The sequence below is a fragment of the Vipera ursinii genome (assembly GCF_947247035.1).
Source record: "Vipera ursinii genome assembly, chromosome: 3".
In the NCBI taxonomy this organism is placed as follows: domain Eukaryota; kingdom Metazoa; phylum Chordata; class Lepidosauria; order Squamata; family Viperidae; genus Vipera; species Vipera ursinii.
Window position 1 is genome coordinate 31,242,874 of NC_139516.1, and position 23,095 is coordinate 31,265,968.

The 23,095-nt window shown below is 37.2% G+C and overlaps 1 protein-coding gene across 1 annotated transcript in view; it reads left to right on the forward strand.

Annotated features, from left to right (window-relative positions):
- Positions 1-6,544: 6,544 nt before the first annotated feature.
- Positions 6,545-23,095, forward strand: part of NECAB3 (N-terminal EF-hand calcium binding protein 3) — a gene marked incomplete at both ends in the record, with an annotated part of 113,918 nt that continues 97,367 nt past the window's right edge. The window contains one exon of the mRNA XM_083358247.1: positions 6,545-6,661. Within this exon, the coding sequence (XP_083214373.1) occupies positions 6,545-6,661 (117 nt within the window). The remainder of the gene's footprint in view (positions 6,662-23,095) is intronic.

The following is a 23,095-nucleotide window of genomic DNA, read 5'->3' on the forward strand; positions in this document are numbered from 1 at the left end:
CCGTATCCCTTTACAGCTTCCAAAAATGATAGGCGGGTTGCTTTTAACACATTGCTATAAAAATCACGTGCCTGGGCCACAGTAACCAGACGATGTCTTTTACCTTCGTGCGTCACCACCAGTCCAACTGGAATCTCCCATCTAAACTTAATATCACATTTCTTAAGTTCCTGTACTAGAAATGCAAAATCTTTCCTTCTCCTTAAAATCTTCGGAGGAATCTCTTTTAAAACCAAGACTTCTTGCTCAGCCACTACCAATTTAGTATCATAAGCAGCTTGAATGACTTCATCTCTAATTACTCTCTTTGTAACATAGACCACCACATCTCTGGGTAACTTCCTCTGTCTTGCAATCCATGAATTTTCACGAAAAATTTTGTCCATATTTCCCTTAATTTCAGATGCTGGCTGGCCCAGTACCCCTTCCAGAGCCTCAGAAATCAGCTGCTTTAAATCTTCTTTACAATGAACAATGATGAAAACTGTAAACTTGAATGCATTTGGGTCAATATAAAAGGGGGAAAAATGACATTGCCATAGGTGTATACTATAGGCCGCCCAACCAAACAGAGGAAATAGATGAACTTTTTGCTAGTCAGCTAACTAAGGTATGTAGGAAGCACATCACAATAGTAATGGGGGACTTTAATTACCCTGATATCAACTGGGAGACAAACTCTGCACCAAGTGGAAGATCAAACAGATTCCTGACAAACCTAGCGGACAACTTTCTCTCCCAAAAAGTAGAGAAGGGAACTAGGGGATTAGCCATATTGGATTTAATTCTCACAAACAGAGATGAAATGATAGAAAATGTTGAAGCCACAGGAACCTTGGGGGGAAGTGATCATGCAGTATTGGAATTGAACATTCTGGAAGCACAAGCAATAGAACACAGCCAAACTAGAGTCTTGGACTTTAAAAGAGCTAATTTCAATAAACTTAGAGAGACCTTGGGAAGAATTCTATGGATGAGAATCCTAAAGGGGAAAACAACTCAAGAAGCTTGGGAAATTTTGAAAAGTGAGATAATAAAGGCCCAGTCTAGCACAATACCAACAAAGAAGAAAAATAACAGCTCTCAAAAGAAACCAGCATGGCTGCATAAAGAACTCTCTGAAAAATTGAAAGATAAAAAGGACAAGTATAAGAATTGGAAAGAGGGGCAGAATATCAGCAAATAGCTCATGCCTGCAAAGATGAAGTGAGGAAAGTTAACATTCAAAATGAACTAAGGCTTGTGACCAAAGTCAAAAATAACAAAAAAAGCTTCTTTCAACATATAAAAAACAAGAAAAAAGTTAAGGAAATGATTGGTCCATTAGTGTGGGAAAGTGGCAAGAAGGTGACAAGCAACAGGGAGAAAGCAGAACTATTTAACTTGTTTTTTGTATCTGTCTTTACACAAGGGAAATAAACAGTCCAACCTTCCAAAACCAGTGCCATAAAAAACAATAGAAACGCAAGTTAAGATAGGCAAGAAAATAGTAAGTGAGCACCTGTCCAGCCTAGACGAGTTCAAATCACCAGGAGCAGATGGATTACACCCCAAAGTTTAAGGAACTGGCAGATGTGATCTCAGAACCACTGAACTATATTTTTCCAAGATCCTGGAGCACTGGGGAACTACCAGAGGACTGGAAGAGAGCTGATGTAGTTCCCATCTTCAAAAAAGGGGAAAAAATAGATCCAGGAAACTACAGACCTATCAGCCTGACCTCAATACCTGGGAAGATTCTGGAAAAGATAATCAAACAACAAATCAGTGAACACCTTGATGCAAACAAAGTCATCACTAAAAGTCAACATGGGTTTGTCAAAAACAGATCATGCTGGACAAATCTTATTGCATTCTTTGACCAAGTGACAAAATTAGTGGACCAGAGGAATGCTGTAGATATAATTTACTTGGACTTCAGTAAGGTATTTGATAAAGTAGATCACAACCTACTACTTGATAAGATAGAAAAAGGTGGGTTAGATAGCATCACCACCAGATGGATTCGTAGCTGGCTGACAGGCCGTACTCAGCGTGTGGTCCTCAATGGAACTGCATCTACATGGAAGGAAGTGTGTAGTGGGGTGCCCCAGGGCTCTGTTCTGGGCCCAATGCTTTTCAATATCTTCATTAACGATTTGGATGAGGGGATAGATGGGGAACTCATCAGATTTGCAGACGACACCAAGCTGGCAGGAATAGCCAATACTCCAGAAGACAGGCTTAAAATACAGGAGGATCTGGACAGACTCGAACACTGGGCACTATCTAACAAAATGAAATTCAATGGTGAAAAAAGTAAGGTTCTTCATTTAGGCAGGAAAAATCAAATGCACAGGTATAGTATAGGTGGTACCTTGGTCAATAGTAGTAACTGTGAGAGGGATCTCGGAGTCCTAGTAGACAATCACTTCAATATGAGCCAGCACTGCGCTGCAGCTGCCCAAAAAGCCAACACAGTGCTAGGCTGCATTAACAGAGGGATAGAATCAAGGTCAAGTGAACTACTAATACCACTTTACAATGCTTTGGTAAGGCCACACCTGGAATACTGCATCCAGGTTTGGTCACCACGATGTAAAAAAGATGTTGAGACTCTAGAAAGGGTACAGAGAAGAGCAACAAAGATGATTGGGGGATTGGAGGCTAAAATATATAGGGAACAGTTGCTGGAATTGGGTATGTGTAGTTTAACAAAGAGAAGGGTGAGGGGTGACATGATAGCAGTATTCCAATATCTCAGGGGCTGCCACAAAGAAGAGGGAGTCAAGCTATTCTCCAAAGCACCTGAAAGCAGGACAAGAAGCAATGGATGGAAACTAGTCAAGGAGAGAAACAACCTAGAACTAAGGAGAAACTTCCTGACAGTTAGAATAATTAACCAGTGGAACAACCTGCCTCCAGAAGTAGTGAACGCTCCAACACTGGAAGTTTTTAAGAAGAGACTGGACAGAGGACTTCCGGTAGCGCTGCCGCGCCAAATGGCGGCGTCCCGAAGCCGCCCGATCCTGGGAAGCGTCAAAGCGCCCGGAGGCAGCGAAAATCAGCTGTCCTGTGGTGCTGGAGCTTCTCCCTCGGGAGAAGAGGGAGAGGCGAGCCTGCCTGGGTAGAGGTAGAGCTCCCCTGTGATTCTCCCAAGTAGTTTGGGGGATAACAGGGTGAGCCCCGTCGGAGCCCAGGCTTTCTCCGCTCTCAGGACGTTTTCGCTCCAAAAGGAGCGGAACCAGACGCGACAACTGCACCTGCTGCTTAGATGGGACTGTGAGTATTTTGTTCTTTGAAAAGCAGGCAGAGCAAAGCAGGAAGATCTGAATTTTTAAGTTGGATTATAACTTTAACTCAGCTTCATTATCTTCTTCAAGTTTCAAGTTTGAAATGGAGTAAAAATGGCGCTGGAATGTTTCTTTCTTGTGCGAAGTGAAAACTGTTATATTTTGTTATAAAGCAAGAGATACAATTTGCAACTGACTTTACCCAGTATCAGATTTTGTTTATTTGAAAGCCTGTTATCGAAGGTTAAGAACTTCGCGAGAATTTTTATTTTTTCTTTCCTTTTTCTTCTTTTTTCCTTTTTCTTTCTTTTTTTTCTGAACTTTGATTCTTCTGGGTTAAAGAGGAAATCGAAACCTAAGAGATGGCTGTGAGATGTGGGGGAGGGCCTTCAATCTCTAAACCTACAGTACAACCACCCTCCCCCCCACCTCCTGCATTTACACTGACAGATATTCAGCGAGTTGTGATGCAGTCAACACAAGTTTTGCAGCAGGAAATAAAGGAAACAAGGGAAGAATTTGTTAACCAAAACAACCAGATGAGGGAAGATATAGTGCTCGCACTTCAGGGTCTGGCTGCACATATAGAACGCCTGGATGTTCGTGTGGACTCAGTTATGGAGTATGTGGAGAATTTGGAAAATAAAATCATTGATGCTTGACAGAAGATTGACAGAGCAGAGGCTAAGATTGACAGAACAGAAGACAAGGTTACTATATCAGAATATAAGAATATGGAGTTTGCTTTGCGTATTAGAGGCCTCAAAGAGAATCCTAAAGAAGACTTGGAATGGGAAATGGCACGAGCAGTGGCTCCTGTTTTGAAATGTGAACCTGAAGAATTACTTAAGGAAATGGATAAGACATTTAGGGTTAACTCCTGGATTGCTAGACAAAAAAATTTACCTAGAGATGTAGTGATTTATTTTTCCAGGAGATTAACCAGAAATTCTATTATCCAGGCTTTTTATCGGGAAAAATTTCAAATTGCGGGCCAAGATATTGTGATTTTAAAGGAGATACCTCCAAAAATTCTTAGAAAACAGAAAGATTTTGCCTTTCTGTCTGATGAGCTTAAGAAGCGACAAATCCAGTTCAGATGGGAAATACCTATTGGAATTGTGGTAAATTATGCAGGGACCAGATACAGATTGGATACAATTTTAAAAGCAAAAGATTTTTATACTAAGGTCCTGAAAGCAGGCTTACCACCGTCTCCTCGAATCAAGAGAACAGAAGTAAGACAAGAAGATAAACAATTGAGTGAAGGGGCAATGTCATTGCCTCTTGAGGAGATGTGGCAGGCGGAGTCTACGGAGCAGAGTTTGGCATTAAAGAAAGACCCAAAAGAACAGAGGATGACAAGAGCTGCATATAAGCGTATGGAAAAAGAGCAAAAACAAAAGCCTGTAACTGGCCCAGTTACGCAAGACGCGGCTGTCTCTGAGCTTGTGGGGGGAGTACGTTCGAAGAGAGCAACAGCTGATCTTCAGGCCATGTTCCAAAGGCTCATGGTCACCAGAGATGGTGAAGTTCCTGACATGGAATGTTAATGGTTTAAATTCACCATAGAAAAGAAAGAAAGTCTAAAACAACATAAAAATGACGTTATTTGTTTACAAGAGACACATATTGTATTAAGTTCTTCTTATTGGATTATATGCTCCAAGTCAACAATAGCAAAAATTCTTTAAATTTTTACATCAGAGACTAATCGAACTGGATTATAAATTTGTTATTATGATGGGGGACTGGAATGGAGTTTTGGTGCCGTTTGAAGACAAGAAGGGATCCTCTAAAAACTTTTTTAATTCGAAATTGCCTAAAGCTTTTTTTGATTTGAAGGAAGATCTGGAATTATGGCGGGAAAGGAATATGAGAGACAGACTTGTTCTTACAGAAAACATATGAAAGAATTTTTTGTTACAAATATGCATAGGTACCTCGAAAAAGGTTTGGGATGCTAGTCTTATTTTGAATCCATTGGATAATGGGGTATTATTGTAGATTGTGATGTTAAAGAAACTAATTTGATGTTGAATATAAGAAGGATAGTTTGTTTATTATAGAAGAATGGGTGCCTAAAGTTTCGAATCTTGCAGAGATGTCTAAGATTTTTTGTGTATTTGAAAGATCATTCACAGGAAAGATATATTTCAGTTTGAAGGAGATGGATAGATTATATTTAGAACAAATATGGGACTAAAAAGTTCCATTTAGCTTATGAGTAGATCTTAGTGGGATATTGTTATTGTGTGTATGTATATACATAACTATTGAAAACACTGTTCTTTTTATTCAAGGTAAAAAGCAACAACATGAAACAGTAAAAAAGATATAAAATTAAAATAAATCAACAAAATTTAACACATGACACAGGAGAAAAGAAAAAAGAGGGATGTCAATACTGAACACATGCACACTCCGTTGCTCTTCATGGGTTTGGTCAGTCAAAGAGTTCACATAATGCTTTGTAAGGTAGAAAAGACATAGTTAGGTTACTTGCATTAGTCCAACATATACCCCATGAGGCATTCCCTGTCTCAGGGTTGGCACATTTTGACCAATAGGACACATTATCCAGCTGCGTAAGTTGATCTTAACACAAATAGCCTTGTCAGACATATAAGGAAGTATCTGTTCAGGACATAGTAATTAGCGTCATCAACACAAGTTGGTTGCACATCTGTTATTTTTTCCTTCCCACTTCTTGCTTTTGTTATCCTTTTGTACCTATGAATCTCTTGGTGCAGCACCCTTAATTTTCTTTCATGCTCAGATTATTCGGTCTTTCATCTTTTATCTGGTGTATTTATATCTGCTGTCTAGATTGTTCTCCTCCTAATCTTTTCTTCTGCAATACTTTTCCAGCTGAGTGGTGTAAATAGGCATAGGCTTATTGCAGCAAACAGAAGCTCGGCCTGTAAATCCTTACAGTAAATCCTGCTCTCTCCAAGGAGGAATCTCTTGCTGAGTCTGCTGCTCCAGAGTGATGATGAGATTCTAAGAGGATATTTGCCCATCAGAAATCCTGACCAATCAGCGCAATCTAGGGGAGGGGTTTTAAGCATACACTGAAAGTTGCCTGGAGGCTGGCAAAAGCATCTCTTCAGTGCTCAGTTAGTTGCTGTTTCCAGCTCTTGCACAGCAGCTTCAGCAGCTAACCTTCACTGAATCCAGGACAACCAGGGGGGCAGCAACTTTTTGGAGGGGGAGAGAGATCAGAAAGATCAGCATCGGTGTGAAAGAGTTGACAAATCTCTTGCACGAAGATGATGGCATGTACAGAGATGCTGACAATGTGTTTGCTTTCTGCCAAACATGCTTACCGCATGAAAGCCACAGAGACCCCCCAGCACTATGACAAGGGATTAGCAATTTTTCATGATGTAAGTAGTTGCACAGTGCATGCTTTCTATATTTTGTTCATAGAGTGGTTTTTAGAGAGGTGGGTAGTCTGGACTGTCAACAGTATATGTATATTTGACCTGCAGTTCTTCTCCCCAGTAGTTCCTATTCAAGCTTTCTGAAATGTTGTAGCATAGAAATCAGATTTTGTTTTTTAAAAAGAGAACTTATTAAGCATCAAGAAAGAAAACAAATAAAACTCTTACTTTTCTGCCTAGAAACTCTCCATTCTATACTTTTACAGCAAAATGTGTATCTGTATACACAGCGCAGAGATTACAAAGGTCAGAAATGGAATATTAGAAAAGGAGGTAAAAGAACGTAGTTGCCATCTTTCTTGGGAATATAGTCCATGATTTTGAGTAACTGGTGGTTGACAGAAGGGCTTTCCTTTCCTAAAATGGGATTCTGCGTGCACCCTGTCTTTTAGGTCTGTCCTGAAATATTTCAGCTCCGTTCATTTTTGCCCCTCGTCATCCTGCAACTAATTTATATTTCTTTCTGACCCTATTTTTAAAACAGAAATTCCAAATAAAATCAAATTTATGCATTTTCACTTACGCTGTAGCCCCTGTATTAATAAATGTGATTTATGGGTGGACCTTGATAGAAAGCCATGAAGTATTCAGGTTTCATTTTTGACAAGTGGGATTTCAATTACAATAACAAAAATATGCAAATTAATCAAGCATTATATATGCTTATATAAAAGCTAGAAAATCCAGATGTTTTGGAGAACTTCCAACATCTGCTTGCAATGGCCAGGTTGGCTGGAGATGATGAGTTGAAGTCCAAAATCTATCAAGGATATCAAGTTTCCACCAGGTATCAGCATTATAGGCGATATACATCCAAAGAAATTTTGGCATGACCCCCTTCTTGTAGGCATAGCCATGTTGCAGCGAAGAATCTTGAAGCACTTTGAAGAATAATACATTCACCTGGACATAATATAAACATGCACTTGTTATACACCTGATATAAACTGCAATGGATTGAGATATATTTTTTAACCTAATAATTTTTAATCAACTAAATGAAAGAAACTTTTTTTCAGGGAAAAAAGAAGAGGAAGCACTAATTACTATACAATTATCAGTAGCAAATTGTGTTTGTGTATTGGAGTGTCACTGAATGTATCCAATGATTAATTCATATGTTATATGGATGATGGATAAAGAAAGAGACTGGTAGGATTCAGATTGTATCAGAAGTGAGCAAGGCAGGGAGTTTAGGGCCAAGGTCTAAGGTGCCACTCCATAAAGTTTCCCGTCTTCATTTAAGAATAATACACATTATTTCATTGTCACTGAAATAATTGCCTTTCTAAGGGCTGACATACCAAATTTTAGACCATTTAACTATTTAAGGGAGAGAGAGGCCTATAAGGTTGTGATTTCCAAAACTAGAATTACCTCAACCACTGCAGAGAATTAATACATTAAAATTCATTTCTTTCTGGAAGTTTCTGGCACACAAATCTGTGTTCCATCTCAGATGCTGTTCAGTTTTTTTCTTCTGACCATTGATCATTTCTGTGAGCTCTTTTCTCTTTCCCTAGAACTTCTGGCACAAAAAAGGCAATAAGAACTTTGAAAAGCCTTGCAAATGTTCCAGGTGCTTTATGGGAAATAACTGACATGCTGTATTCATACTATTTGTAGACCACTTTTTGGTTAAAAATGCTAATCTAGGTTTATAATACCAAGCTAGGGAAAGCCTGCAAAGTATGGCTTCTGAATTCTTTCCAACATCTTTACCTGCAGTGATCATTCGAGGTGTTAGAATATATGAGAATTTGTGTTTTTGCTCTATTCTTATACTGTATCTGGGCAAGCTGTCGGTAGGTGTGCACTAGGAAGGACAGAGCAGGTTGTCTAGATCAGAAGTCCTCAACCTTTTGGACACCATGGAGAAAGTTTTTTCCATGGACAGGAGAGTGCATTGTTTTGTGTGTTGCCTGCATCCCACAGATGGGGCTTTGCTTGTTTGTGCAGACCAGTTGTTGGCATGTCTGTACTGGTCCACGGACTGGGGGTCGGGGACCCCTGGTCTAGATGAAGGGTATCTAACCTCAGCCACTTAAAAACCTGTGGACTTCAATTCCCAGAATTCCCCAGCCAGCATGCCATGGCATGGCAGGCTAGGGAATTCTGGGAACTGAAGTCCACAAGATGACAAATTTAGCATGAAGATGACGGCACGTACAGAGACTGGCTAGGCATTTCTGGGAGTTGAAGTCCACAAATCTTAAAGTGGTCAGGGTTGGTCACCCCAATCTATATCATGTGACCTAGAGGGAGAGGGAAAATAGCAGCAGCAATCTAAGATGCTGCCCCATCACCAAGGGATGCAGAACCATGTTTTTCTCACAGCTGCCAGCCTGATTGCCCTTTTCCCTTGCCATTTTCAGAGACCATCTTTCTTTTGCTGGCTTAAGTCCTGTGATGGCAGACATGGACAACCTCTTTTACGTAATAGTTTGGAAAAAATAAAAATGTGCATTCCAATAAAAGTAAAAACTAAACAACTACAAAGCACCAAGTAATAGCAATTGTTCTATATGATGCTTTCAAGTAGGAAATACTATCTGGAAATATAATGTCATGTGTTCTAATTAAGTGCTCTTTATACTACCAACATTTTCATCGTTATTCTTGACGATATTTTCTAGGCTCCTGTGTTGCCCGGAGCCCACAAGTTAAAAAACTGTAAAATAATAGAGAAATAATGCTGGTAGTCCTCGACTTACAACCATTCATTTAATGACCATTCAAAGTTAAAATGGCACTGAAGAAAGTGACATGACTATTTTTCACACTTATGACCATTGCAGCATTGCCAAAAAATTTGGACACATATTTAACTTAATAGCTCCAGTAATTAACTATGGCAAAGAAACTGGAGCAAAACTTGCTTAACAACCGTCTTGAGCACAATTGTGGTTAGCAGTTGAGGACTATCTGCAGTTGTCATATGTGATAAAATGAATAACAATGTAAAAGACTTTTATGCAGTTGATACATTTGCTCCATAATAGTGTAAGAATGGCTTCTTTTCCTAGACCATCTAATATTATATAGGAAAGTCTGCCTGTATTTTCCCAGACTTTTCTCCTAGCCTGTTCTGTCCTTGACATTTGTGATTGAGTAGACATTTCTGAAAAGACCAATTTTATTGAAATCTGCATAAATTCATTTACAATTCCATCCAGAATCTGAAGTCTGTAATTGTGTGGGTGTTTAGCCAATCCTGGTAAAAAGTTTCACCACAAAACTTTAATGGGAAAGTATCACAAATTCAATGGGAAAAACATGGTAGTACCCTCTATTTTCTCTTCCTTTAAGATGTCAAAATGTAACTTTGGATGGGAGTTAATGTGTTAAAATAAGAGCTCATTCTTTCATCAGTTTGTGATAATTACTAGTTGGACTCCTGGTGAGATTTGTCCAGGGTGAAAAAATACTTTTTGCTAGTATTTAATTTTAAGCTCTTAATAAAATAAGATAAAACAAGTAAGCTTTAAAATTCTCCTGCACTCATATTTAAAATAAGTATATGGGGAACATTTGGCAAATACATTTGCAGCTAAGTTGTTTAATGTATCACTAATTGTCATGCATTGTTAAATCATTATGTTTCAAACACTTAAGAAATGAACTTTTCTAAATAATAATAATAATAATAATAATAATAATAATAATAATAATAATAATAATAATAATAATAATAATAATGTTGTTGGAAGGGACCTTGGAGGTCATCTAGTCCAACCCCCTGCTCAGGCAGGAAACCCTATACCATTTTGGACAAATGGCTGTCCAGTCTCTTCTTAAAAACTTCCAGTGTTGGAGCATTCACAGCTTCTGGAGGGAGGTTGTTCCACTGGTTAATTCTTCTAACTGTCAGGAAGTTTCTCCTTAGTTCTAGGTTGATTCTTTCCTTGATTAGTTTCCATCCATTGCTTCTTGTCCTGCTTTCAGGTGCTTTGGAGAATAGCTTGACTCCCTCTTCTTTGTGGCAGCCCCTGAGATATTGGAACACTGCTATCATGTCCCCCCTCGTCCTTTTCTTCATTAAACTAGACATACCCAATTCCAGCAGCTGTTCCTTATATGTTTTAGCCTCCAGTCCCCTAATCATCTTTGTTGCTCTTCTCTGTACTCTTTCTAGAGTCTCAACATTTTTTAAAAACATGGTGACCAAACCTGGATGCAGTATTCCAGGTGTGGCCTTACCAAAGCATTGTAAAGTGGTATTAGTAGTTCACTTGATCTTGATTCTATCCCTCTGTTAATGCAGCCTAGCACTGTGTTGGCTTTTTTGGCAGCTGCAGCACACTGCTGGCTCATATTGAAGTGATTGTCTACTAGGACTCTGAGATCCCTCTCACAGTTAATACTATTGAGCAAGGTACCCCCTATACTATACCTATACATTTGTTTTTTGTTGCCTAAATGTAGAACCTTACTTTTTTCACCATTGAATTTCATTTTGTTAGATAGCGCCCAGTGTTCGAGTCTGTCCAGATCCTGCTGTATCTTAAGCCTGTCTTCTGGAGTGTTGGCTATTCCTGCCAGCTTGGTGTCATCTGCAAATTTGATGAGTTCCCCATCTATCCCCTTGTCCAAATCGTTAATGAAGATGTTGAAGAGCACCCCAAATGCAGGGTTGAAATTTGGTGCATATTTACCTTGGAGTTACACTTCCTGTATACAGTAGGAATTCCTTTCAAAGGGAACAGATCTAGCATTATAATTTTAAGACTTACAGGAATGCAGTGATTCTGACAGTTCCAAACTTCTGTTACTACAGTATCTTCCCCATTTCTGAGTACAAGGGGGAATCAGTCTTTTGTCTTTGATTCCATGCATATAGATAATAGCTTAAAGTCTTGTGACTAACTACACAAATGTAAAGCTCATAAAACTTTGAGAACTGTTAGAAATTGTTGTGCAGAGGTCTCCTTGTGCTAGCAAAGAGTTGCACAAACAAGGAAGGGTACTGAGAGCAGTAAGAGTCACACAGTAACCACAAGAGTACACTGAGTTGTGAAAACAGAAAGTATTTTACTTTTGAGGTGGTGTAAAAACAAAAATGCACGGTCAAAAAGAAAATAATCCAGGTCATACACAATAGTAACAGTCCAAGGAGTATTCTTACCGGTCCAGAGGTCAAATGCACAGTTCAGGTTTATCACAGTAGTAAACTAACAGTACAGCAAAACAGTAATAGTAGAGAGAGCAGTGAATTCAGAGAGAGAAAGAAGCTACGTTCCTAGCTCCCTCTTATGGCGATGAGAACACTTACACACCCATTGGCCAATTAACATCTTAAAGTCACAACATCATAGTTTATATATTTTCAACCCAACTATGTAGGCTATCACCATATGCCTAACAAGAACTCAGACATTTTCCTCTAGTTACATCACTGCTGTGAAGAATTATTTTAGAATCTCTCTCTTTTAGAAACTTTTTTAACTTTGTAGTCATTAGGTATCAGTGGCAAAAATGTTGCTACCCAATGAAGCAAGTTTATCAGATTTTGGTATTTGGAGCAAATTAAATACAGATTTCTCTTCAAAAATGCACAGAATATTTTCTTCTTTCATATAAATGTTTTAAAAGTTGCTTATGACAATACTGGGCAATATCTATGGGAAATAACTTAAGAAATGGCTCAATTTTAAAAAGAAAATAATTTTAAGGGAGGGAATAAAACATAATAACAGAGTATTAGGAACTATATGCACCCACAGACAAATGGGGCAACAGTACAATAAGCTACTTAATAAATAACTATTATTTCACCAACTGGTATTCCATTGCTACAAAATTCAAGTTAAACATTTTTAGATGTATAACAGATGGTCTCTGTTGAGCAGTTTCATATTCTAGAAATTTCAGGGTTGGAAAATGACCTTATAATTTGATATAAACTCAACTAGAAATAAATCATCTGAATACATAGACATATTCCTGTAAAATACATTAAATTACTTCATTTGGCTAGAAGCAGAAGTTAAGTAGTGATTATTAGTAGCAGTTGATATAATAGTCACTTTAGCATTTAGGAACAGAATACATTTTAAAAGATTGAAAGGAATTTAAAGATATATGGCATTTAAAAATTAAATTAGTTAAAATATTTAAGTATCATCTTAAATCAAAATTTCAATATCTCAAAGTTATATTTTCTATGGTACATAAATACCTTGCAAAAGCATAATATAAACTAAATTAACAGAAAGTTCATATATAAATTAAAATAATAACAAATCATTAATAAATAAAATTAGCAAAACACACTGAAATATCAGTGAAGAATAAAGGCATGCTATTGAGTCAAATGGAAAGAACTGAGTTTTTTTTAATGGAAGACAATTTCTATAGAAAGCACTTTAAATTATCTATGAGTAAGAATTATCTTCATTGGCATAATGGAAGGGGAGCCGCTTAAGTCTATGGTGGTTAAAAAAACCTGAAGGAATCTGGTTGCACCATTTCAGATCAACAAATGTTATTAAAAGTTTCTTCCTTTCCTTTCCTTTCCTTTCCTTTCCTTTCCTTTCCTTTCCTTTCCTTTCCTTTCCTTTCCTTTCCTTTCCTTTCCTTTCCTTTCCTTTCCTTTCCTTTCCTTTCCTTTCCTTTCCTTTCCTTTAGAAGTTCACTTAATCACAAACAGAGTGGCTAAACCAACAAAGGATTTAAATTAGGGTGGCTAGAGATGGACAGGAAAATAGATTAACTAGCCTCTTACCTTTTATTGTCATAGTGACTGTGAGAACACATTGTATTAAACCATAATGAGGTTTATTTTGGGTTGGGTCTTTGGGGGGTTTCAGTCCAATACAGTATATCAACGGAGGGTTAAGCTATTTTATTATCTAAAACTGAAGAAATATTAATGGCTATCAGAATTATTATCTCTTGGATTAGGACTAATTAATCCATTCTCTCCATGGAGATATTTGTAAGATAACAAGATAATTAATGATAATGGGGTTTTACATATGGCCTCTTTGTTGAGACAAAAGTATAATAGGGATAAACATTAATAGAATAGCAGAGAGTCTATGATGATCTTAGGGTTTATAAGAGGTGTGCTTCCAAATGTTTTCACTCTACTACATAGAAGTTATGGAGAAGGGAAATTCACTAGCTGTATGTGTGAATTTTCCTTGGAAGGAGAAAACTTTTTTTGTTTGAACAATTTGTTTTTTGGAAAGGTCCAGAAGCTATTTACTCAAATGTTCCTGAATTCATGTCTATTTCCACGATATTTTCTTTGCAGTAAGACAGATATAGTGTGCTTCCTTCCAGAATGTCTTCTGAAATCTAAGTCTAGTCTACGGCTCTGAAATTTCTTATAGTGATTATCTAAGTACAAAACAAGACCAAGCACATTTAATTTTGGGGGGATCTACTAAGATCAGTTAGATGCTACAAACATTATTCAAAGATGACAGCCTCTCCTAATATGGCTTTATTAAGCTATTTTAACTATTTATCAATAGTTAAAATATTATAATATAAAACAGAGCCAGTTTGGTCTAGTGGTTAAGGTACCAGGCTAGAAAGCAGGAGACAATAAGTCCTGCCCTAGCCATAAAGCCAACTGGGCCTTGAGTCAGTCGCTCTTTCTGAGCCCTATAGATTTCTTGTGGGGAAAAATATGAGGAGGAAGGTGTGTTGGATATATTCACAATAATAAAGATCAGTTGATACACATCACATTTCTTATAAATAAGTTATGTTATGGTTTTTAGTATATTAAACAAATATATTGAAGTAATTTCTTTAGGAAACAATTTCTATTTTCTTTTAAATTAGAAAGCTCAATAAGACATTTTAGAATAACAAGCAAAATAGAAATTAAACAAACAGTAGAAATTAGCAGTACAAAAGACAAACAGAAGAAAACCTTTAAGCCTTGGCTAGAGTTCTTGTGTTTTTAGGCTTTATTTGCTTTGCATAGCTGTCATAAGTGGAGAGAAGAATTTGCTAGATAAAGACTGGATTTGTGCAAGGTGGATGTGGGGACACAAAAGGTTTTTAAATTAGAGTAAAGTGGAGAAAGAGCTCTAAAGGGATTCTTGAAGACTGTGAAGATTTATTTCCTGTATACAACAATTGGAGGAAAAGAGTCAACAGCAGACAAAAAGAGATAAATGCATTCACCGCTACTTGACAAGGAAATTGGTCTGAATACAGTATATAGGAAAGCTTCAGATCAAATTTCTCTAGAGATAGAAGAGACAATACAGTACAAAAGATTAGTTTTCCTAAGGATCCTGTTCAATCAACTCCTTGGAGCACTATCTGGCTCTGTGCAGTCTGTGAAACTATTAAGCTTCCACAGAAGGGCATTTTTGTGATATCCTTCTCTGAGAAGCTGGAAGGAAATGGAAAACAAATCTGTGGGGCATCCACTTCTGCTTGTATAAGAAAGTGGACTTGCCCAAAGAGAATCAGTGGATGATTGTCCAAATTGCTGGACTTGAGTGACTGCAATTTTGCCCTGAGTCCTCCGGGAGAAGGGTGGTATATAAATAAAATTATTAATAATTATTAATAATTAATAATAATTAATTATAGAACTCACAGCAATCTGCAACACAGATTGACTGGTTTCAGTCCACCAAAATGATGCGTTAGAATAATCATGTCAGTGTTGGGGAAAACAGTATTAGCTAGAGATACTTGACTGACTCATTAACTAAATATTCCATTTTTGATCAAATTAATATATGCTCACTTATACTGAGAAAAATGATCTGGTAGACTCAGGATCATGTCATGCACACATATTCAACCTAGAGAAACCATTGCTGAAAGAAAATTTTAAAGTATCTTCCAAAATCAAGATTATAGGATAATACTCTACACAATGCACAACTGTTGTCTTTTAGAATACAGATACCTGTACATATTTTTACTTTCCTTATATAGACTCAGAATGAGGGCAGAATTATTTTAAAATTTAAGACTAATAGTTTTACATGCATGTAGAATGTAACCTTCATAAATTGGGTACTCTGTGACAGTAAATTTGGGACTATATTTTGTTTACAACATATAGGTCATATGGTAATCTTCACGCTTTAATACATGCATCTCTTTTTCTTTTAAAATGTGTTCCAACTCACAGTTTTAATGTTTTATATGAAAGGGCAGCTATAAAGTCCTGTTCAATATAATGTAGTCTGGGAACTTGTCTCCTACAGAAAGACACTCAAGTGTTTATTGGAAACCACAAATTTGGAGCCAAGAGTGTCTCATGAAAGAAGATTTTGGAAATTATTGTGAGTTTATAGCCAATATCATATCCCCTTTTTGATGCTCTTTTATTTTTAAGAAGCATGTTTCTTAGGCCACAGCTAATATCTAGCTCTATACCTATGAGTAGGGGGAAGTGCTAAAGGGAATAGAATTGAAGCTGGCAGAGAAACAATCATATGGGGTTTGTAGGAAAAAGAGCTATAAACACAATGTTTCTCTGCATTCTCTTTCAAAACAGGCCAGCATAACTCTACCATGGCCTTTGCTATCAGCTCTCGACATGACTTTTATCTGGTAAGAATAATCTATATGGGGTGGGGGTGGGGGGCAGGAAGAAAAGAGGGCAGGTGATCATTGAGTGTCAACTTTAAGGGAATTACCTGTTTGCCCATATTGCACAGCACATGATACAACAGGGCATTGGAACGGCAAGTCTAGATGAAGCAGGAGGGGGAAGGATGGAAGAGCTGACAGGAAGATGAATGCCAGTGCCATCCAATTGCAGCAGTGTGTATCAGCTTGAGTCAGGCCTAGTTAATGAAGCTTGCACAAAGGAAGCACATTATTTTGTTGCAATTAATCAGTCTACATAATTATCTTGCTAATTAGCACTGAACATCTTGAATTTTGGCTAACATTCCTGCTATAATGCAAATTTTGTTTGTTTCTTAAGCAGATAGATTCTAGGAAAGTAAACTCTGCTTTTTAGATTAAATGAAGATGGGGAAAGGTCATACCCAAACCTATTGCACACATATAAACACACAAATATACATGTGTGTATTCATGTTTATGTACATGTATGTATATACACACCACATACATCTAATAATTAATGCTATGATTTTGCTATATGAAGTGCTTTATAACCAAAAAAGATGTGTTAAAATGTATTTTAATTGCAAGATACCTTTGTCCAATATCAAAGCCAGAGAGGTCCAATAAAGTTCTCAAATGAATGAAAGTCTTTTTCCTACTATTGTATTCATGAAATTCTTAATGTGGAGCAGTAAATCAGTCCTTCAGAAGACTTTAGTAGAACAGTCAAGAGACTAATATAAAAATAGGATTTTCCAATGTTTACATAAAAATGTTACTGTATTTACATTTGATTCTATTTATAGTAATGATAGATACCAAATTTACATCTGTTTTATGTATGCTAATGAGGTACCACATTTAGGGTAGATTGAAATGGAAGAACACAAATAATTGTTATATAGCTGAGTCTGATTTGAAAGAAATGTAGCCACTTGTGTTGCTCATATTAATTCTTCTAAGAGTTAACTATAGTGAGCTTTTTGAATTGTTTCAAAAGTCTGCAAAGCCAGTTTGGTTAGAGGAGAAAAACAATGTCAGTAGTAATGTGACAGTTATTGATTCAAATAGTATTATTTAGATACATAGTACTTACCTTAAAAATAATACTTGCACAAAAAAATAAATCATACATTTTCTGCATGCCAGCTGCAAACAGGCCTTGTAAAATAGGAATTCTGATGTGTTCTTAAGAAGCACAAAACCATTTTTAGATAATGGTGTAAAAATGATTGATAATTTAAAAATGGGCCCGCCTACCCTCCCTAAAGCAAACAAACAAAAGAAAGAAAAAATAAAGATCTGCATTGGTAGAAAACAACTCACTAGCCTAAAGGATGGTGGAGTATTGAACATAACCTATAACATATTCTTAACATTTTAATTGTGCCCACCAGCTAAAGAATGTTGGAAACACATACTGCTAGCTCTGAAAAGATTCACATAAGAGAATTGATCTCACAACTGTTGTTTTGCTAAGCTATTTAAAACTCCAAAGAACCATGATTTTTTTTCCCCAGAAGGGCCCTGGAAATCAGAGCCAGAGCAAGACATTTTCTTAGTTAAGGTAGAAGAGCAAAAGGAACTTCTCACCAATCAAAGGCAGGGTGCTCTGTAGCCAAAGTCAGCCAACTTATTAAGGGCTTTGCAAGGAAAATCTCACAGCAGAAATCCCAAAAATAAATAAACATTTGACTTCTCAAAATATCCGAATCAGTTACCGGAGACAGTTACCTCACTCTACTAAAGGTTCAGCCAGTCTTGCTGAGAAATAACTATGCTTTTCTTGCATATGTTTAATGTGATTAGGACATTATGCTGTGGTAAGAAATTGGGCTGCCATATTCAAATAAAACCATCTCAAATTTTCAATGCAGAACTATTCTCACTTCATTAGATACTGGAAGACTCCAGATTACTGGAGGTGACTTGATGTTGAACTGTATCTACATTCAAGGCATCTAGTTGTGGTTATGCAGTATGGACATCTTTTTCTTTTTTAAGAAAGTAAAAATCTAAGGATACTGGAAATCCAGAACTTTAGAAGAACCAGGTTTTCAGAAGCCCCTTCCAGACTGACATTTATTGACCCTTTTTTGTCCCTAAAATATCATCTAAATCAGATACGTCAAACTCGCGATGTCATGTGACATCGCGCAATGTATTGGGACAGTTTTGCCATTGCCGGCAATGGGGTGGGCGCAGCTTCCAGATGACGGGTCCGGCTCACAGTCCGGCAGTTTGACACTCCTGATCTAAATTAATCTGTAGTCTTTCAACACAGCCATGGCCCTCTTCTCTGCCTCACTCACAAATGCTGCTTAATAGATACAAATTCAAACAACTGCTAGACTTTAACACCTTTCAGATTTTGTTTTTAAGAATAGAGACCTAGGAAGCTTCCATATATCACGTCAGTGCTGATCCCTCTATCCTGGCCTTGTCAAGTGACTGTTGGTTACTATCAAAGATTTCAGCTGCATTTTTTCAGCTGTATCTGGTGATGCCAGAGATTAAACCTAGGACATTTAATACTGAAAACATATATTTCTCCTTAGTTATAGGTTGTTTCTCTCCTAGATTAGTTTCCTTCCATTAGTTCCCGTCCTGCCTTCAGGTGTTTTAGAGAATAAGTTGACCCCCTGTAAGGACCTGCCTCAATCAGTCCTCCCAAGAAAGCAGAACTTTTGAAACGGATATCATTTCAAAAGGAACTTTTATTAGGAGATGTTGACAGCAGGAATAGAAGGCAGGATCTGAGGGTTTCTGCGCGAAACAATAGGTCAAAAGAATCAATAGTAATCCCATCCCAATTGCCCATCCAGATGGTTCAAACAGGCCAATCTGCAGGTGTGAAAACGTTGTGGGAACCCCAAGCTTCCCCCTCCCCCCCAAGAGAATGGCAGAACCCAAAAAGAACAAGAAAACCCATGCCCACAGAAGGACAGGGTTCTGACACCCCTCTTCTTTATGGCAACCCCTCAAATATTGGAACACTGTTATCATGTCACCCCAAGTCCTTCTTTTCATTAAGAAGTAAAAATAAACATTAATTCTTTTCATTCATAACTTGGCAGATCAGCGATAGACCTGGAACAGTGTATCTTATTTTTAAGATCTGCAGAGAAGATTTGTATAGGAGAAATTCGCATACACACTTGCACACAGACCCATCTCTTCATCTATAAAGTGGTGAAATGTGTCAGTGTTACCTTTTTCCTTTGCAGAGATCCTTCCTACTTGAACCTATGTGACCTGGCTACTTCTATGGCAACTTCTTCTACTGTTTCCTGTAACTGTGAACATGATGCTTACTGTGCCCAGAAGGATGTGTTTGTTATCTCTAGGTGTATTTTGTTTCTTTGAAGAAAAAAAAACCCTACGAGCATTGCAAAAGAAAACAGGCTTATAGCAGGCAGCAGGTGTTATTGCTAAGCAGCAGGAAGTTTTATAGGAGGCAGTAAGGTTGCCAGGGGATAAAGGAACTGGCAGAGAGGCCTATATTATTTAAACCTGTTCTATCTGATGTTTCTATTGCTATTATTATCAGAATATAAAATGCATCCTGTTCTTTATGTAATGAATGGGGGCAGATTGGGGACAGGTAAATCAGATGTTACAGAGACTGTTCTGTAGAGGAGCTACTTGTTTTTACAGTTTCATCTTCTACTCTTAAAATGTACTATCGGGGGAAAAATCAGAATTCAGAACTTTCTGTTCTTCAGAACAATGATTTAATCTGGTAGTTTGACGTTGATGTTTTAGTAAAAACCTGTATACCATTATACAATGACCACATTCTATCTAGCAATTGGATTATGCAGAGTTCAGAGGCTTTGATGTTGAAGGGCACAAAAATTGAAAGACAGTATGAATAAATAAGGGACGCGGTGGCTCAGTGGGTTAAGACGCTGAGCTGGTCGATCAGAAGGTTGGCAGTTTGGCGGGTCGAATCCCGAGTGCTGCATAACAGAGTGAGCGCCTGTTACTCGTCCCAGCTTCTGCCAACCTAGCAGTTCGAAATCATGTAAAAATGCAAGTAGAAAAATAGGGACCACTATGGTGGGAAGGTAACAGCGTTCTGTGCGCCTTTGGCCTCTAGTCATGCTGGCCACATGAGCATGGAGACGTCCTCGGACAAGCGCTGGCTCTTCGGCTTTGAAACAGAGATGAGCACCGGCCCCTAGAGTCGAAAACGACTAGCACGCATGTGCGGGGGAACCTTTACCCTTACCTTTATGAATAAACACCTTAGGAAATGGAAACCTACTAGGGACAGGAGAAGAGAGAGTAACCCTATTTTTTATGGGAACCAGAATATAGAGACAGTCATAGAAGTCCAAGCTGTAAAACAGAAATCATTATCATGGCACCAATGAACTTTAGAACATCTATGACATTTAAGATGGTCTCCATGGATCCTGAAATATAAAGTGTAGTTTTAATTAAAGACATTAAAAGTCTAAAATAAGAATTTTGCAACATTACATAAGAATTCAGTATTCACACAGGAAATCTACTGCCATTTCAGCCAAGAATGAAATGAAATAATGCGAGACTTTAGCAATCTGATTTGATAATGAATTGGCCTATTATTTGAATTTGGTAGGCCAATTTATTATTCATTTTCAAGCTGGTTGGACGTCTCATTTTCCCATTAAACTTGCCTTATCAACATTTTTCAATTTAGGTATTACCTGGGTCATTAATGAAATACATAAACCAAAGCCTGCTTCAAATTAAGTTAAATATCCTAGTAACAACTCAGGAGTGCTGTGTTGTTGCCTTCTGGAGATGTTGTTGGGGTTTCTCAGTTTAATCTAGAACTCTTGCTTTCCCTGTAGTTTTCCCACCCAAGTGCTAAACAGATTTTTAATAATTGTATAGGATAAACTTTTTTTGTTGGTGCAGGTGGAACCTAAATACTAAAAGCATTCAATTGGTGAGGCAGTGAGGAACATGTAGGAGTGTAGATTTTCTGATTTTATATTCTGATTTCATACTCTCTTTTTCATGGTTGAGGTTTACACAATTTTTTTTTTAAATTCCATTTATACCCCGCCCTTCTCCGAAGACTCAGGGCGGCTTACAATTACACTTTATTGTGTAATAAAGTTTTAAGCTAACTTCCTACTTATAAGTGGATCCAGTATGAAGTACTGGATGAAGTAACATCACTGTAGAAATTGAAAGTCCAAGCTTTAAACTGGAAATATGTTCAAACTCGTGGCTCAAACTTGAGCTTCTTAGGTGAATTTATGAGATCAACCTTCCCTTGTATTGTGTTCTATAGTCATACAATGGTCAAATAATAATGTTGCCCAGATCTTGCATGGAAGTCAAAAAGCTTTGATGAGATCATATATGAAAATGCTTTGAGCAGGAATTAGCAAACATTTAAGGTATCAAATGACTTCCAAATCAGAGTAAATCATTTTTTATATTGATAATCTCATATGATTTCAAGCAATCCTATGAGATCTCAGGGTCTCACTCCTAAGAATCATATAGTTTTGTGTAAGAATGCTGAAATTTCTCAAGCTGTCACTTTAAATCTGGGGCAGGAACCTAAGGTGAACAATGTTTGGGTGTATGAATTTGTATGGAATTGATATTCTGATCATTTTTACATTGTAAGGTCAGTCTTAGATGTTCCTGGATTTTGGTTTAAAGTTCTGAACTTCTTGAATCTGTACTAAAAAAAGATATGAGTGTTCCCATTAGAATGAATACACTGCCATTTTCTCTGAAGGCTTTTAATTTTTTCTGAAGTGTTTTGAGCTGAGAAGGCAGAGCTTTATAACTGAAAATAATAATGCAAATAAATATCTTTCAGCAATAGAGAATGAAGCTGCCCTGTTGAAGTTTGGTCAGATGAAAACTGGACTGGATGACTGCAAAAAAATATCGCATAGAGTCATTTTGTGCACATTCTATGATTGAGTTAGGGAAGCAGAAAAATTGGCATTATAAAACTGATACAAGAATTTGGTTTTCTGAAAATTTCATTCAAGTAAAATGAGTTTTATAGTTAAGGGGAGGACCTTGGAGGCTGAGAAAAATAATCATGTAGCGCTTCAAAACCTTTGCCCAATAGGTTTACCATCATTCCCCATCCAGAATCATCTGGAGTTAGGAAAATTAATGAGTATAGAAATAAATCTGTTTCTGAGAAGCTGTCTGATAATATTCATGTAATTTTCATCCAACATACTCAAACGGGGAAAAAGGTATTTATAATTTTTCTTGCTTGGAGACCAATAAATTAGGTTGGCAGTTTATTTCATGCACACTGATCTTGGACATTTCTAGATAGCTTTATGTTTTTTGCAAGCAACCTTTCTCAATTATTTTTCTTTGTCTTTGCCTTGATTTCTGTGAATATAAATTAATATTTAAGATATAACGATGGCTCTTAGGAGACTTGATACTTACAGAACTTTGGTTAGGAATTAAAAAGTCTGTGGAGGAAGACGATAGCCATGAAACTGACAACAGGATCAGAGTCAGTGGTGCCTCTTGAACAGTTTTAGCTTTTTAGTTGAGATATACTTTTTTTTATTGATGGTGATATTGTGAAAGTAACACTGTTCTTTCTATAAGCTGTCACTATAAATGAATCTTTCCTAAAATAAAAAGGTAATTTTAGTTATTGTCTTAGGCTGTTATAATATCAACTTACATATATCTGACCAGAATTAAATTATATTATTCAAATTAATAACTTTTGAAATAATACTTTTCAGGAGATAGGAACAGATAGCTGGATGGACAGACAACCAGACAGAAAATAGATGTAGATAGATAAATAAA